Source organism: Manihot esculenta, chromosome 5 (assembly GCF_001659605.2).
Source record: "Manihot esculenta cultivar AM560-2 chromosome 5, M.esculenta_v8, whole genome shotgun sequence".
NCBI classification, from domain to species: domain Eukaryota; kingdom Viridiplantae; phylum Streptophyta; class Magnoliopsida; order Malpighiales; family Euphorbiaceae; genus Manihot; species Manihot esculenta.
Window position 1 is genome coordinate 8,227,998 of NC_035165.2, and position 18,125 is coordinate 8,246,122.

Sequence of the window (18,125 nt, forward strand, 5' to 3'; positions counted from 1 at the left end):
CTATCCAGGGGCGACCTGGTATGGCTATCTCATGCCATAATTCTGTATCTGCTCTCTGTCAAGGGCTAAGGATCATCCAACATTCATCCACAGGAATAACAACTTATGCAATGCATCATATTCGTGAATTCTAATGCAACACAACCTAATACATAACATGGCAGTTTATGATGCATGGATCATGCTCGAATCGTGTCAGGTCTCAAGATAACATATTGAGTTTAGTTCCACTCACCTGTAGCCACTGCTTGGCTAACTCTGGGCTACCTCTAACTCTGCAACAGCTACGACTGCTAAACACCTCGGTTCCTCGGGTCCAATCCTACAATGGAGGACGCAAATGAGGCACCACACATACTCTATGCAACTGACAAAACAATTCCCCAAAACCCCTCTAGAACACCTCAAAACATGCATGCAAAACAAGCAAAGGAAGGCTGGACAGGGCACCTTCGGCAGCACCTTCGGCGGCCGAATGTCTCCTCCAGAGACGAAAGTCAGGCATGTTCGGCGGCCTAACTTGGACTTTCGGCGGCCGAACCTGAGTTCATCCAGAACTCAGTTTCGTGCACAAGGACGCCTGCCAGTCCCTCCAGCACCTGCTCAGCCCTTAATACATGCAGTTAACCCCTCTAAAACATGCATAAACACTTAAACAAGCAGAAAGGAGCGTCAAACTACTTAAACCCAACAAAACAATACACATAACATGCTTACACCATTAAAACGTCAAAACTACACCTAATCATGTATAACCCATGACAACACTAAAATGAACCTATATAGCAACTCTACCCTTATCCTCTGTAACAACTGTTAAAACCAATAAAACAAGAAGAGGAACAATGCTCTTACCTCCTGAAACTAGAAGAGGAACAACTTGAACTCAGCAAATCCCCTTCACAAGCTTCAAACCACCAAAACCTCTCTTTTCTCTCCACCCCTTCAAAACGCTTTGAAACACACTCAACCCTCTGCACGAGCTGATAAAAGCTTGCAGATGAGTCAAGGGAGACGTGGCCTAACCTCTGGTCATGATCTGGAGGTGAACACCTGGCCAAACCACGGACTGAGGAGCGTACACAACTAACCGACCACCTCAGCTTCGGCTGCCGAAACTGCATGCAAAACCATGCAACTTTCGGGGGCCGAACATAACCTTCGGGGGCCGAACATTGGGCACTTTCGGTGGCCAAACTTACCTTCGGCGGCCGAACCTGGCCTTTGTCCCCTAAGCCTTTTCTTTTCAACACTCAATCCTATTCTATTCCAAACCTTACAAAGTCTTAAAAAACATTTTGCAAAACTTTCTAATACCCTCCCACTAGAAGTCTCTGACATCCCCGAATTCCACCGGACGGTAGGAATTCCGATGCCTGAATTAGCCGGGTATTACAGCCGGGTATTACAATCTTCCCCCCTTTAAAAACATTCGTCCTCGAATGTTAAAAACAAACAAGTAAACAATCAAGAACGAAATCTATGCCTGAACTTTACAGCTTCTGCTGCGCTACTCTGATCCTGACTCCTTTTTTCTCTTTATCCTTTTTCCTCTAATCTCTTTTCTAACTTTCACATTCTACCTCTCAACAGATCATACTCAAATCTAGGTGTTACCTAGGAAAACCACAATCGATCCTTAGTCGCTGTTCTTTCTAGATCACTCCTAACTAGACATACTTCGTCACCATTGACAGGTACTATAAAAGCTCAAGAAGTCATCCTTCGTTTCCCATCACAACTCTGGACCATTCCAGGGTGAGGTACTAAGTCAGATAAAACCCCTTAGCTACCAAGCCTCCATACTGGAAACATCTAGTCAATACGAACATTGGCACTGAGGCTGATTCCCTGACCTGACTGCAAACCTTGCTCACAAGAGCGAAAACGCCCTAGCAACCTTTCCTGAAAAACTATGAGCTTACGGGGCTGACACCAACTTCTAGGCATCCCTATACTCTGTCCTCTCTCAGGACTCATTCTGATCCCTCCTAGCCTCTATACACTGAACTTTCCTACCTTGTCTCTGCAGACTCAGGTAGTACCTCGAGTAGCTAGCCAATCCGCCCTAGATTGACATCACTAGTCACCTCTAGAACCATAAGGTCAGCTGGATTGCATCCACTACTCTCACATGCTCTGAACTGAACCGACAGACTGACTCTGCCACAGATGGATCATACTCGGGTCTACTAACCCAAAGAAAACACTCAAATGCCCAGAAGTCATCAAACCCACCCTAGTTAAGGCTCACAAACAGAAAGGAAAGCGAAACACTAGGGTCCAAACCAAATAGCATACACATCCAAACACTTCCAGTGACCGTACCTGACGTCACCGTGTTCAATGTGATAGCCTCCTATAGAATCAGGGTGAAGATCCAAGCCAAAGCTAACGGAACTTCCCACGGGAATCTACAAAAGAAAAGCCTGGCACTTTTCTCTGCCTCAAAGACCACCTATTCCCAGACTAACTCTATTCTCTTTCTAACCTTAGTCTTTCTTCTTTTCTCTTTCGTTTATTTTAAACTATCTTCTCTTATGATCATTCGTACTATAACTACACGTAACAACCCAAGGTTACCACATTTCATAGCAATTCTCTCTTTACCTTTTCTTTAGTTCACTAATCTCTTAGCTATTCACTTTCCTCAGCATTCCTATAATTCTGTTTTCCTCTATGAATCTCACAACATATAGACAACAGACGACCCAAAAACACAACCATACCTGGCACCTCTGTGTCAAATGTGGCTGCCTCCTGCTGAACAGCTCTACCAGAAAATGTCCGCTGGGACTGAACTATCCAAGGCGCAACAGGACACTCACGTATCATATGCCCTTCCTTACCACACCTATAACATCCTGTTATCCCTACACGACAGACTCCCTTATGCAACCTTCCACACCTCCCACACCCTTCTCTCAAATGCTTCCACAACCTACCCTTCCTAGTCCTACCCCACTCCTTTTGCTTTGACCTTCTAAGGCCTCTGACTTTTTGCTTACTAGTGCTCCCCCATTGCACTCCTTTTGAGGTAGCTGTACTCCAAGTAGAGGGATCATTCTCTCCTATAACTGAAAGTCTGGCATCCTTGGCCTGCATATCCTCTAAAGATTCGTTGTCCATATTCACCTGCAAACCTATATCCCTTCTTTGCACATCCACTTCCATCTCTTTCCTATCTCCAGATACTCTTTCTAGATCCATTCCTTCCCTGCTTTCATCAAAAGACCCTTCAGACGGATCTGAATCAATCTGAGGACTAATTCCACTCATCTTAGCTCTTCTGAAAACACAAAACACAAATAGACAAACATTAGCACACATATCGTTCATATGAAAGACACATGAACATAGCACATATACATGCATAGCATATATCATGGCATTGCACAGCAGCTTTCAAAACAAAACTTAACAACCTAGTGGACATGTACATTTCACATCTCGGATTAGACATGACCTCAAAACTCCCTCTGTCGGCACCCGATTCCCATAGGAACTCACACAGGATTTTCACTGCCATGACAGATCGTGGGCTATTGATGTCGCCTTGGTCCAATCCCCACTATCAGTAAATAATGCAATGCACCATATTCGTGATTCTAATGCAAACATCCTATTACATAACATGGTATTCATGATGCATGATCTGTGCTAAAGCATTCCATTTTCTTAGTATAAAAGATTTAGTTTAGTTCTACTCACCTCTGCTCCTCTAGCAGAAAACTGACCTGACGCTGCAACCACTAACACTGGTGACCTCCTCGATCTCTCGGGTCCAATCCTATACAAATGGACTCAAATGAGGTGTCAAACATACTCTTATCAACTCATAAACAACTTCCCAAAACCCCTTAACACGCTCTTAGAACAATCACATAAAGCATACAAAAGAAAAGCTAGACAGAACACATTCGGCAGCAGGTTCGGCGGCCGAATGCCCTGTCCAGAGCCGAAACTTGCATACTTTCGGCGGCCGAAACCCCTAAACAGAGCCGAACCTTCAAACACTCGGGGGCAAGCTGTGGCAGCCTAAGCCACCATGCAAGAGGTTCGGCGGCCGAATGCTCCTTCGGCTGCCGAACCTGAGTTCTTCAAGAACTCAGCTTCACCCGCAACCTAGCTCCTCTATCCGTTCCACCTCTCTAAACATGCATACCTCCATTCCTTAACACACATATACTCACGTATATGAACAAAGGGGTCCAAAACTAACTTACAACTCCAACAAAACAACAAACATAACACATATACAAGCTTGCATGCATAACTCATCAAAAACTAAACTTAAACCCTATACATGCAACTCTACCCTTAACCTCTTTAAAAGCTGGTATAAATCATTAAAACAAGTTAAAAAGCTGCCCTTACCTCCTGAAAACAGAAGCTGATCAACCTGAACCTAAGAATAAGCACCACCTTCCCTTCACCTTCTCCAAACTACCAAACCTCTCTTTTTCCCTTTACAAACCACAAACCAACTCATTAAAACTTTACAAAGTTGATAAAAACAAAGCAAGTGACTCATGGAGACGTGGCCTCACCTCAGGAAGTGAAAGGAATAGAAATCCATCCATTTCACCGACTGGAGGCGCTAAAATAGAGGGCTGGCCGACTCACCTTCGGCTGCCAAACCTGCATGCAAAACCATGCAACGTTCGGGGGCCGAACATGACCTTCGGAAACCGAATCTATAACACTTTCGGCGGCCGAACATTACCTTCGGCGGCCGAACATGGCAAAAGGCCCCATAGTCTTTTCTCTTCAAAACTTAATCCAAAACTCATTCAAAACACATTAAAGACTTAAAACATTTTAGAAATCATTCTCTTACCCTTCTAACAACACTGACATCCCCGAATTCCACCGGACGGTAAGAATTCCGATGCCTGAGCTAGCCGGGTATTACATATATGGTAATATATTTACTGTAAATTTTTAATACAAAAAGCCTGACTATTTTTTGCTATCTATTTAGGAAATTGAGTCCTTTCTGTGACTTGCAGCTAAAGTTGAAGAAAGAATATATAAGTTTGGTTGGAGTGATTTCCTCACAGTACCTGTTCGTCTGAACCAGAGACTTATATAAATCTGTGACTGCGTGATTCCGGCAATTATGCTCCGTCGAGATTTGTGACAGGATTGGTATCAACTAGTAATTTTGAAAACATTAATTTAGCAGCACATAATAGGCAATTCTCCTTATTTGACAAAAGTCATAATACTACTCTAACGGTTCATATTTTGGCTAGAGAATATATTTTGTATAATCGTCTCTCTATCCTTATTTGACAAAAGTCATAATAAATACTCTAACTGCTCATACTCTTGCTAAAAAATCTATTAGGTATAATTATTTTTCTATTTGGGATGATATCATTTCTATTTGATAAAATTTTATTAATACAATCAATAATTTTGTTTTAAAAAAATAGTTTATAAAACTCATTAATTAATAAAATATTATTCATAAACATTTTTACTTATAAAATTTAAATTTATTTCTCTAAATTTAGATAATTTAATAAATAATTTTAATTATATAAATAGATTAGAAATTAATTATGTAAAATAATTATTTTTAATAATAAAAATAGTCTGTACAATTAAATTATATAATTAATGAATAATTCTATCCATTGGAGTTAAAATCTTAAAGATAAAAAATAAATTTATTGAATTGGAAAAATAGAAAATGAAAAGGAAAAAATAAAATGAACCACTAAAATGAAACGGAAGGATAAAAATTTATTTGATAAAAAGATTAAAAAATTTAATGTTATAAAATATAAAATATATTAATTAAATAATTTTAAAATAAAAATTAAATAATAAATTTTTTAAATATATAAAGGACTAATGAAAATTTTTTTTATTATATATAAAACTATCTAAATATTCTTTAAGTAATTTAAAATTTGTTCGAAGCCCGTAACCCTTGACCCCTTTAGCTCCGTCACTGGTTCTTTACTCTTATTAATTGCTGATCACGAAAATTGCTGCGGCGTGGTTTAGGACTTGCGTGTCAGTTTGTTGATTTTTGTAAATTTACTAAGCTTTAAATGAATCGAATATGAACTGATTTTTTAAAATTCTTTATAAATAAATCGAGTATAAATTGGTATTTTAAAATTCACGTCGATTCATATGATTATAAACTTATATACTATCATATAATTTTATTAAAATTATCATAATTTTAATTTGCATTCCGTAAAATGATTGAATTCATATCTTAAGATTAATTATATTGATTCTTCTTGGCTTTGAGGAGAATTCCCTTTCCTTTACACTTTTTTAAAGTTAATTAATAAATTTAATTGATTCTTCCTCTCATTTGCTCTTGGCATAAGGAATCTCACCTTTCAGTTTTTCTAATTTTTGTCCAAGGTGGGCACTTTCAGTTTTATTTATTTTTTAACTTTTTTTTTTCAAAATTTAAGATTGATTATTTCATTCATAAAACAAAGAATCTCAAATTGCTGATACATCTTACTAATTAAAAAAAAATTACTTGAAAAAAGTAACTCATAAAAAATTATGAAAAATATCAAAATAAAATTATGATATTAAGTTCTAGTCCTAGGCAGTGAAAGGATGAATTTCATCTCTCAATTTTCATCCTTAAATAAAAATTTTAAATCTATTAAACTCTTTATGAATTAGTTTTAAATAATTTTTTATATAATAAATGTATAGATTTAGAGTTAATATTTAATTTATAATTATTACACTCATTCTCAATAAACAAATTGAATCAAAATTAATTATTTTAATTTAATTTTTTATTATATTAATTTGTGTACAAATATATTTATATATTAATTTGAAACATCAATTTTTGTTAATTAATATATTTTTCATGAAATAATTACTTAACATCATTTTACATAAATTTATAATAAAAATATACAATTTTAAAGTTCAATTTATTATTTTATTAATATTTGAAAAAGTTTAAATGAGCTTTGTCATTTTAAATAAGGCTAATACGCTTTACATTTGAGTCTAATCCATAATTTAAAATATTAATATATAAATTAACTATTATAATTTTGTTTTATTTTAAAGATATTTTTTCAATAATGGTGTTTTTAGATAAAAATTTTAATTTTTTAATATTTAATAAAATTTAATTAAAATTGAAAAAGTTAATAATGTAAAAGAAATAAAATGGACAGAAATCATAAAATGGAGTAAGAAGGGAAAATCCAAAACAGAGCATATGGATGGGCGCAGTTTTGACTCCCAAGAGGTATGGTTTCTGCGAGACGTGAACAGCTCAGTGGGAAGTGTCAGGCGAAATCCAGAAGTTAAGACAGACAGAAGAGGAGATTGATTGTGTACGAAAGAGACTCATCAGTCTATCAAAATCCCCTCGCACCAATATCAAAAACGCTCGTCTTTTATTTCGTTTTCAAGATAGAAAGAAAGAAATAGCTGCTTTTTTTAATTTCTGTCATAGAAAATGCTTCAAAGAACCTCGAACTGTACTACTTATTGTTAACCCCAGAAAGCAAGTACGAAATTTGGTACCCTTTAATGTGTCTGTAAATTCAGCATTAACAATTCTTTCTTTAATCGAAAATATCAATAGAGAATATTAGTAGTAACAAGAAGATGGCTAAAGGTGGCGGTGGAGAGAAGCTTTTATGCAAGCAGGAAGCAAGCTTTATCTTTACGTGATACATGAAAAGAGAATAGACACACAATAGCAATATAGTTTAAAATTAAAAATTGTAAAGCAGTGGACGTAGGATTCTTTTGGGTCAGCGAGAGGTATTCTGGTTTTCTTTCTCGCTTTGGGTGGCTCCTCTTTCTTCTTTTACTTTTTCTTTCCCTCTTCACTCTCGCTTTTATGTAACTTGGGAGGTGTTCTGGTCTTCTTCCTTTTTTTTGGGGAGCTCTAAATCAAGCCTAGTAAGCTAAATTTTACACCTCTTGAGTTGTTCATTGTATTTGGGTTCAGTCTTTAAAGGGTGGAATATTGTGTTTTTCACGGCAATGCCAGCATTTTGATTCTGATTCTCGGCTCTCTAGGTGTTTCTCTGCCATTTTTTTTTCTTGCTCTGTTTTCGTTTACCTGTCTTATCAGTTTTAACTGAACAAGGGTTGTGGTATTTTTTTCCCTTTGGGAATCGTGACATCTGGGTTTGGTAAGTTATTTTCTGTGAGATTTCTTGAGAGATTTGGGATTCTAGTTCTGTACTGAGAATTGGGTTTTCTAACGTGCAAGGACTAAATAAAGTTGTGAAAGGGAAACAGAGAGCGTGACACAGAGAGAGGAGATGGCAGGAGGTGGAGGTGGAGGTGGAGGTGGAGGTGGAGGTGGAGCCGCACCACCGCCAAAACAGGAAGAGTTGCAACCACATCCAGTGAAGGATCAACTCCCTAGCATTTCTTACTGCATTACTAGTCCTCCTCCTTGGCGTAAGTTCCTATTCATTTATTTATTTTAGTAGTTCATCCTTCAGTTATTTGTCTGATAGGGCCAAACTATGTTGTTTGTCTGGTTTAATCATTAAGCATAGTATAAGGAAAGTGGTTTGATCTTGATGATCATGATTCATGAGCCAATATGCTGTAGTTGTTTATACATAAATCCTCTGCTTCTTCAACACGAATTTGTGCCGTAGACTAAATTGTAACATCATGTTCTCACTTTGCTTTGTTTAATTTATTCCCTGTTTGCGAGAACACGTTTTTATTTGAATCCCATATTTTCATACATAATTCTTTTTTTTTTTTTCTCATCTTTTTATGGCGTTGTTTTCTGATTGTTTCTGATTTTTTCTTATTTGTATGGAAGTCATTTACTTCTACCATTTGATCATGTGGAATTCCCATTTTTATTTGGCTTGTCTTTCCATTTATGGCAGTGTTTCGAATGGAACGCACTTAGAAGTATATTTATTTTGTGAAATAATATGCATTTGTGTCTTGATTTGATGAGTTTTTATTTTGGGGTTTATTTCTAAAATGCAGCTGAGGCAATTCTACTTGGTTTCCAGCACTACTTGGTGATGCTTGGGACAACAGTGGTTATACCCACTACTCTAGTTCCCCAGATGGGGGGAGGAAATGTAAGCTTAATAGCCAGATTCTTCCCTGTGTTGCTCCTTATTTCACTTACACATGCTTTTGCTCATTGATATGAAATCTTTTAGGAAGAAAAAGCCAAAATGATTCAAACCTTGCTCTTTGTTGCTGGGCTGAATACATTGTTCCAAACGATGTTTGGTACTCGCCTACCTGCAGTAATCGGAGGCTCTTATACCTATTTGCCAACCACCATTTCGATTGTTTTGGCTGGTCAATACAGTGATATTTTGAGTCCGCAGGAGGTTGTTCACAGGAACCTTTGTCATTTATGAGATCAAGAATGATATGATACTGATTCGGCTTGTTTAAAATGGTCACACAGAAATTTGAGAAGATAATGCGTGGAATTCAAGGTTCTCTTATTGTTGCCTCAACCCTACAGATTGTTGTTGGCTTCAGTGGCCTTTGGCGTAATGTTGCAAGGTTCATTATATATCGTCGAATTATTATCTCAGAGAGTTGTTTGTGACAGTACACTCTTTTAATTCCAATGCTTGAATTTTGTTTCAAGATATCTATTGAATATATAGGTAGCTTTTTGTCATGATTTGCAGCTCTTTTGTGCTGATCAATCCTTGAATTTGTTTCATGGACTTGACTGCCTGCCTGATTTCCATCACTTCTCTTTTCTTCAAATGTGAATTACAAATTCTCCTTTCATGTCATGAAAACTGAATTTGCCATTATCAGATATTGGTTGGAAATTTCAGTCATGGTTTTGTAATATTGAAGAATCTGCTTATAATGCTAACCAATTTATGCTTCTCTATTACGCCAGGTTCTTAAGTCCATTATCTGCTGTTCCTTTGGTTGCTCTATCTGGTTTCGGGCTCTATGAATTTGGTTTTCCTCTGGTACACAGGCTTCCCTTCTTTAATTTTTTGTTTTTTTTCTAATTATTTGCAGATGAAATTTTATCGCTTAACACCCCTTCCCCCCCAAATCTACAGTATTCATTATTGACCTGGGCTTTTGTATTTCTAGCTTACAAAATGTGTGGAGATTGGACTGCCACAGATCATCCTTCTACTTGTTTTCTCACAGGTATAATGAGATATTGTTATTGCATATTTATCCATTCTTTCACTTTCATTGGGGCATTGCAGATAATGTCAACATTGGTCTATCTTAGATGAAAGTTCTGTAAAAATAGAAGTAACCTTGTTGAGTTGTTGCAGTATCTACCTCATTTGACACGAGGAGAGCGAACAGTATTTGATCGCTTTGCTGTAATATTCTCAGTGGTTATCGTGTGGGTTTATGCTCACCTCCTAACTGTTGGTGGAGCATATAAAAATTCAGGACCAAAAACTCAAATAAGCTGCCGAACCGATCGTGCAGGGATTATAGGTGCTGCCCCATGGTAAGCTTCTTGATTTCCTTCTATTGACACTTAGATGTGATGAGATCTTGACACTCTATATTTATGAAACTATGGATTCCATTTTGGCTTCTTACTTATTCTCGTTTGTTTTAACACTTCTTATATAGGATACGAGTTCCATATCCTTTCCAATGGGGAGCTCCCACTTTCGATGCTGGAGAGGCCTTCGCAATGATGGCTGCTTCATTTGTTTCTCTTGTAGAGGTTTGATTGCAATCATGCTTATAACATTTTGATGTATTAATGAACTTGAAGTGATTGCAATTTCATTTTGTTGGAATATCTTTTATAACATGACCTTATAGATACGTCGATATATTTTATTCATAGTCCGCTGAAACTTGCTTACTCTTTCTATACTTAACAGTCCAGTGGTGCTTTCATTGCCGTGTCAAGATATGCAAGTGCCACTCCATTGCCACCTTCTATACTTAGTCGTGGTGTCGGTTGGCAGGTACAAGTTTTGTCATTGCTTATGTTTCTCCGTGGTTTTGGCACCTTTCTGCTCAAAGACAAGCTGGATAAAATAATTATCAAATTCAATTGCTACAGAAACTATCAACATTTTGTTTACCTTTCTGTTGCCTGCATCTATAAAGTAACAGAGTTGAAAAGAGGATCTTGTTGATCTTTTGATGGCTAAAGTTGTACAATTTCTTGCATTGCAATTTTGATCGATTATTTGACCAAAAAATTTCTTTTATCCTCATCTCAGGGAGTTGGAATTCTCTTCTCTGGGATATTTGGAACTGGCAGTGGATCATCAGTGTCTGTGTAAGATGCTTTCTGTAATAATATCTTCTTTTCCTTACACATAACTACTTGTTCTTCTCCAACCAAATTCTTTATTTATTTTATTCTTCAATTCGGCATGAAACCTTTATTGGCTTAATTGCAGGGAAAATGCTGGTTTATTAGCACTGACGCGTGTTGGCAGCCGAAGGGTTGTCCAGATATCAGCAGCGTTTATGATTTTCTTTTCCATTCTTGGTTAGTAAACTAACTGATTCTCTCTGCCATTAATTCTCTATTAAATGTACACATGGTTCTCACTTCTCATGCTTGGTTATCCAGGGAAATTTGGTGCTGTCTTTGCTTCAATTCCAGCTCCAATAGTTGCAGCTCTATATTGCCTTTTCTTTGCATATGTTGGTACGTCCACTCAAATTTTACAATCATTTATTGTCATAATTCAGCTCAATTTATGCTCTTTCATGGCACATGAGCAGGTTCAGGAGGTCTTAGTTTCCTTCAGTTCTGCAACTTAAACAGCTTCAGGACAAAATTTATACTTGGATTCTCTGTCTTCATGGGTTTATCAATACCACAATACTTCAACGAGTACACAGCTATTAATGGGTATGGCCCAGTCCACACTGGAGCAAGATGGGTAACCAACTATGCCTTACCTTTATTACTATCAGATTTCCTGGTTTTTGTTCCTAGACGACTCATGTTTTCGTATGCTATGGCAGTTCAACGACATGATAAATGTGCCGTTTTCATCAGAAGCTTTTGTCGCTGGCGTATTGGCATTCTTCTTGGACACCACATTGCATGGGAAAGATAATGCAACGAAGAAAGACAGAGGTATGCATTGGTGGGACAAGTTTCGGTCTTACAAAACAGACACAAGAAGTGAAGAGTTTTATTCCCTCCCTTTCAATCTCAACAAGTTCTTCCCATCCGTGTGATGTTACAACATGTAATTGTGGAGTTGCTTGCATGGAATTTACCCCCAAAATGTCTTACTGCTGGCACCTTTGTACTGCTTTTTTGCCCGCTGTTCTTCAACTCTTACACTAAATGAATAATTGATGATAATTATAGAAGATTGCGTTTTGACTTTTGTTGTTTTGGATTCTGGTCTGATTTTTATTAAGATTTTAATTCTTGAAATAATTTTATGCAATTTCAATAAAAAAATAATAATTATTTAAGTTTTAAAATTATTTTTTTAAATATTAGTTATATAATATCTTCACTCACACATGCAGATAAAACTAATTCATAATTATAATATATAATATAAAAAAATAAAATAAAATAAGTTGGTTTTAGGACTATGCTTATTGAACAATTCAATTCTGTTTAGGATCTAAAAACTGTCCACGCCCTTGTGCGCATTAGGCCACTAGGCTTCCGGTTGTTGCCAGATTATTTGGGGCCAAATCTAGCCGGCCGGCTTAATTTGCTTTTTATCATAACTGTTCCTTTGTTCCCACCTTATGTAGATATTAAAATATTTTATATTATTAATAATATAAAGTTATTTTATAGGACAATATAAAATTATCTTATAAAATAATATATATTTTTTATAAATTCATTTTATTTATCATAAAAATAAAATTTTTTCTTATATTTAGATTTTAAATTTTAAATTATTAATTAATACATAATAGATCATAATATCTTACTTAATATATGTACACATAAAACAATATATATATATTCTCTTTGTTTTGTAATAAAATATATATATTCTTAATATATTTTTTATATTATATATATATATATATATTCTTAATATATATATATTCTCTTTCTTTTGTAATAAAATAATATGTACACATAAAACAAAGAAAAATTTTACTCATTCAATTTGCTATAAACTCAAAATATAATTTTTATATAAAAAAAATTCACATAAATGTGTTAATTTTATAATAAATCGAATTTAAGACAAATGTGACGTTTAAAGCCATTGTGTATGCAAGAAGACAAATTAGAATTGTCCAAATGTTGTAATAAGGGTTTAAAGAAGTACATAAAATTGTATGGAAGCTTTTTCCAATCCAATCCATTTGCTTCAATTTCTCCACCAAAAAACTGGTTTCCACTAAAATTTGTTTTCTTTCGGCCTCTCCGCTACCCATTACCCAACAAAAGCCAACACAGAAGGGACCACTTTGTCAACTTCCAACTGGAGCTTCTGCATTTCTTTGATTTAATTTGGTTGGTTCCATTTGTATAAATTTGATAGTTTGATCGGTTTTTAGGTTTTTTTTATTTTAGCTCACGATAAATAAATAAATAAAAATTCTTTCACACTAAATTAATAAAATATAAATATATTATAAATTTAATTTATTTATTAATTAAATATATATAACAATTTTTCTACTTTATAATCTTACTTTCTAAAATATTGCAGTTAAAAAACAAATTAACAATGCTATGTAGCTTCCACTCTTAATTAATTGATTTTAATTCAATTTCAAATATGAGTGAAACGGTGAGTTTTTGAGAATGTATATATGTTAATAATTTTTTAATGGCACTAGAGATAGACCTAGCAATGGATCAATTACGATTTGGTTTTTGGGTCAAAATCGTTGGTTCAGTTCACTTCACAATTGAGATGAAAATTCTATTTGAAAATGAAGTCCAGTAAAAAGTGATTTCAGTTCAAAAGTTTTCGGTTTGAAGCCATTTTGATGCTTTCAATTTCAACTTGTCCCAACTTGAAAATTTTAAAATTTCAACGATTTTAATATTTTCCTGTTTCTCGAATGGGACTGGCTGGCTTTCTAAGGAAATCAAATCAATCCTCCTCACCCCATAGCTAAAAGATCGATTTTATACATTTTTTTTTTTTTTGATTTTTGGGTTATTAAGTTAAAAAGTAGGACAGACTTGTGAAGATGCTGCATTATCTAATTTAATGATAAAAGAGAATATACCAATGCTTCGTCATCACACTTGTAACATTAATTTTGAAGCTTCTTCTTCAAGAATCCATGTCATTGCAATAACCTCAATTAATTTATTTTTTTTAAAAAAAGTTGAGCTAGCTTACCCACTTATTTCATTTAAAATTTTCAAAGCTTTTGTTTATGTCTATCCACATATGACAGAGATTTTTTGATCTTTATCGTATTGATTCTAATGTTTAATATTGTTACTCTTTATATTCTTAAATAGTAGATATGGGACACGTAGATGGTGTTGTGTGTTCCATGTCAAATTTGATCCAAAATCCCTGCTTAGTGCTTCTACCAAAGCTTCCATTACATGAAAAAAAAAAAAAAAAAACCCACTCTTTTTGCTTTCTAATGTAGTGTCATCAAAAGTTGGCACCACTTCTACCATACATGTTCTGAAAGAGAGCATCATGTTTTGTATAATCTTCGTTTCTGGCATTAGTCTTGTAAACTTAATCGTCCAAACAATGCCACCACGCACCGCACCGAACTTTCAATATATATTCTTTTTTTATTTATTTATTTATTAAATTTAATTAAATTAATATTTAAAAATTTATTATCGTTAAATTGATTAGCCTTCTATCTTTTAAACGTATAGAAAGTAAGTGAGATTTCATATTTGAGTCTCTCCATATACTTATTTTAAATATTTATTTGTATAATAAAAATAAAAAGGACTACCTTTCGTGCCTACCTCATTTGAATAAAAAATAATTTTAGTATTAATAAATAAATGTAAATTTTAATATAAATTTTAGAGGATCATCGGTTAATTTAATTAATTGGGTGTATGCGTATTAAATCCGTCAATCCTTTAATTTTATACACATAGTATATGATGAGATGAGATCCAACAGAAAGTACAGTTTTGGTTTATGTAACTTTAATCTGAATGGTTTACGCCTTTTTTTTTTTATTATTTGTTCACTAATTATATATAACAATCAGCCAATTACAGTGTCATTTGTCACTATCATATAGATTCACCCTGCTATTGTGATGTATACGGAGCCTGATCCCTGACCAGCTGTACTTCATGTATGTTCATTTATTAAAAGACCCGGTAAGATAACAGATTCACTTTACTCCCATCATCTACCAGGACTTTGTGGACCCGGAAGTTGTGAATGACTGTCTCAATGACTAGGGCATCATCATGAGACATTTGGATTCCATGGGCGTCTTCTGGAGAGAAAGAGATGGTCACAGGGGAGTGTTCCACTATCTGCATGATTTCGGCACTGCTTCCTTCTCCATTACTGCTCATTCGTCCTCCAGATCCTCCCACGATCATATTGATCGTCTCACTAGATCTATCATTCACAAGTCCTCCTATTTGCTTGCGATGCCTCTCTGCCATTGCATTTTGCTTAGGTCTCTGCCCTTCCTGTTTCTTCACAAAGCTCCTGAGATGCCCTTTTTAATGAGCCTTTTTATCTCATTTATCAGCTGGTGGCAGTCGTTGGTGGCAGTCGTTGGTGTCATGACCATGAGTCCGGTGGTATTGGCAGTACTTGTCTGGATCTCTTTGGCTGGCCTCGGCTTTCATAGGCTTAGACCATTGTATGAAGTCTTTATCATGTACAACCACAAGCACCTCTACATTGACACATTCAGGGAAGTAATTACCTCAAGAATCCAAGGCTGGTATGGCCTCTGCTCTTTCCTCTCCCATTGGTGCTTGTCCAATGCTTCGAGCTCCCAATTCTGTCTTCTCTTCTGCCTTTCAGGTCATCTATCCTCTATTGCTTTCCCCTATCTCCCATTTCCTTGGCAAACCTACTAGTGGTTAGGGTGTCATCCTGCCTTATATATTTCTCAGTCCTTTTCATCAGTTCGATCAAGGTAGTGGGTGACTTTCTATATAATGAGCCAAAAGCCTCTTAGGATGTGGTTCCTTTCTGCATGGTCTCTACCACTCTGGCCTCATCGAGCTCAGGGATCTACAGGACCTCAGAATTGAATCTAGCTACGTACTCCCTTAGAGACTCATTCCTCCTTTGTCTGACTGTCTTCAAGTAGCTCATTTTTCTTTCCACCAGTACTCCTGCAATGAACTTGCTAATGAATACACTTGCTAGTTCCATGAAGCTCTTAATACCCCCTACTTCCAAGCTGTTAAACCATGGCTGGGCTGGTCCAGTGAGGGTGGTAGGAAAGACCTAGTCTGGAGCTCTATAAACGTTTTGTAGTTCAGGACATGTTCTCGAGGGTTCCTCGTGCCATCGTATGCAGCCATCGACAGCATCATAAACTTCTTAGGAATAATCTCCTATTGTACTCATCTCGTAAATGGGGATGAAGTAGGTATCAGGGGGTTGTTGTTGTCCCGTGCCCTAGTTCTGCCAATAGCTGCTCTCTCAGCCTCTCCAGCTTTTGTCTACGTCCGCTTCTTCCCTTCTCGGCCGTTTCTCCAGGCAGTAGCCCCCTTCCAGCTCCTCACATCTCGATTCTCGTATCGGCTTGGAGGAATAGCTCTCGACTTCATCGTTTTCGATGAGCTCCCTAACCATTCGGCCACAAGTGGTACTCTTAATGGGGTATTGAGTCTCCTTTGTTGTAACATTTACCACAGCCAGTAGACGGTATTTTGTAGTTGGATAGCCATATTTTATAGTTTTTCATCAGAAAGGGTGGTTCTAAGCACATTCCCTGCCGAGCTCGGCGAGGGGTTGAACAATGCAGGTGGTTGGTTTGATGAGGCTGTAGGACTGGAAAATGAAAACTGTTGACCTTTATGAGTGGAACTTAGGTCGTTTGGAGTGTTTCCGGTGTGGTTTTCATCGGGATTCGCCATGTGGATCTCAGTGAATATAATGAAGATGAGAGCTTCGGTGATGAAAATATCTCTTTTGTTTCCACAGACGACGCTAATTGATAAGCTGAGATCCAGCAGAGAGTAGGATTTTGGTGTGTGTAAGTTTAGTTTGAATGATTCACGCCTTTTCCGATTATTTCTTTTTTCCATTTGTCCTCTAGTGATATATAACCGTCACCCTGCTACAGTGCTACATGTCGCTATCATACAGAGTCGGACGGACGGACGTACTGCCCCCCTTTCTCCATTGTCAGGCGGCTATTTAATTCCCTTCGGCACTCATACTAACATGGTCTTGAATGTAGATGGGTCCGTTCCTCCATTGATCCATTAAGTCAGGTGTGCTGAATCTCTCTTTGTTAGACCCGAGTTCCGGTCTGCCCAGCCTGCTTGAGCGTGATCTGGGTCACGTGCTAATGGACGACCTTGCATAGTGAATTTTGGTGGGTTACGGTCCAACTTTCCTTCAAAGACTCAATTGCAGTCCAAATGATAAAGACCTAGCGGTCATCAATATATCATGTGAAATATTTAAATACTTACTGCACTACGTATAAAAGTTTAAATTTTATTAGATTAAAAAAATGTATATATAAAAGGAAAAAGAAAAAGAAAATTAAAAACAATAACCCCACAAGCAGTCCAATGGTTATAATTAGAAATATAGAATGTTTTCAAAGGCAAGGCACAAAGATATTGGGGACCTAAATTTGTTGCCCCCACAAGGTGCAATCTGTGAACATATGAGAGTTTGAATTTCATCCACAACCAATATATATAATTAGGGCAACCCAGCATTTAATAAATGACCAAACCCTTTGCCCTAAGGACCATCCTTTTTAATATTAGGGGCAATGTAAGAGTGATGCATGTTTCAACAACAAATTGTCCATTCACCATTTATTATTTGAATCAAATATCACCCAACACCTCACATGGCTTACATACTCTGACATTCATCTCAAATGTCTATTCTTCTTCTTCTTTTTCAAACTTTGGGATTCAAAGAGTTAAACATCAATCAGATTTACAGGAGTCAAAAGATCCTTAGGAATATTACTCTCTCTTTCCTAGCCTAATTAATTAGGTCTTTGCTCTTAATGAC

General features: G+C 36.3%; 1 protein-coding gene across 3 annotated transcripts; it reads left to right on the plus strand.

The window, feature by feature from the left end:
* Positions 1 to 7,364: 7,364 nt before the first annotated feature.
* LOC110614605 (nucleobase-ascorbate transporter 7) lies at positions 7,365 to 12,345 on the plus strand. 3 transcript variants are annotated; one of them, XM_021756173.2, is made up of 15 exons: positions 7,365 to 8,162; positions 8,255 to 8,436; positions 8,992 to 9,089; positions 9,174 to 9,350; positions 9,431 to 9,531; positions 9,887 to 9,962; positions 10,093 to 10,152; positions 10,287 to 10,471; positions 10,600 to 10,696; positions 10,860 to 10,946; positions 11,208 to 11,266; positions 11,391 to 11,482; positions 11,567 to 11,644; positions 11,722 to 11,882; positions 11,968 to 12,345. In XM_021756173.2, exons 2-15 carry the CDS (start codon positions 8,295 to 8,297, stop codon positions 12,184 to 12,186), a joined length of 1,632 nt encoding a protein of 543 aa, XP_021611865.1. In that variant the 5' UTR covers positions 7,365 to 8,162; positions 8,255 to 8,294; the 3' UTR covers positions 12,187 to 12,345. The 3 variants fall into 3 exon arrangements, with proteins under 3 accessions (XP_021611865.1, XP_021611867.1, XP_021611864.1); XM_021756175.2 differs by having other exon boundaries at positions 7,365 to 8,046; XM_021756172.2 differs by having other exon boundaries at positions 7,422 to 8,162; positions 8,243 to 8,436.
* The last annotated feature ends 5,780 nt before the right edge of the window (positions 12,346 to 18,125 follow it).

Excerpts from the sequence above, each read along its gene's own strand:
- LOC110614605 (XM_021756173.2), top strand. The coding sequence starts at position 8,295 with ATGGCAGGAGGTGGAGGTGGAGGTGGAGGTGGAGGTGGAGGTGGAGCC. Across the intron at positions 11,267-11,390 it reads AGTGGATCATCAGTGTCTGT|GGAAAATGCTGGTTTATTAG; the intron begins GTAAGATGCTTT and ends GCTTAATTGCAG. Across the intron at positions 11,483-11,566 it reads GATTTTCTTTTCCATTCTTG|GGAAATTTGGTGCTGTCTTT; the intron begins GTTAGTAAACTA and ends TTGGTTATCCAG.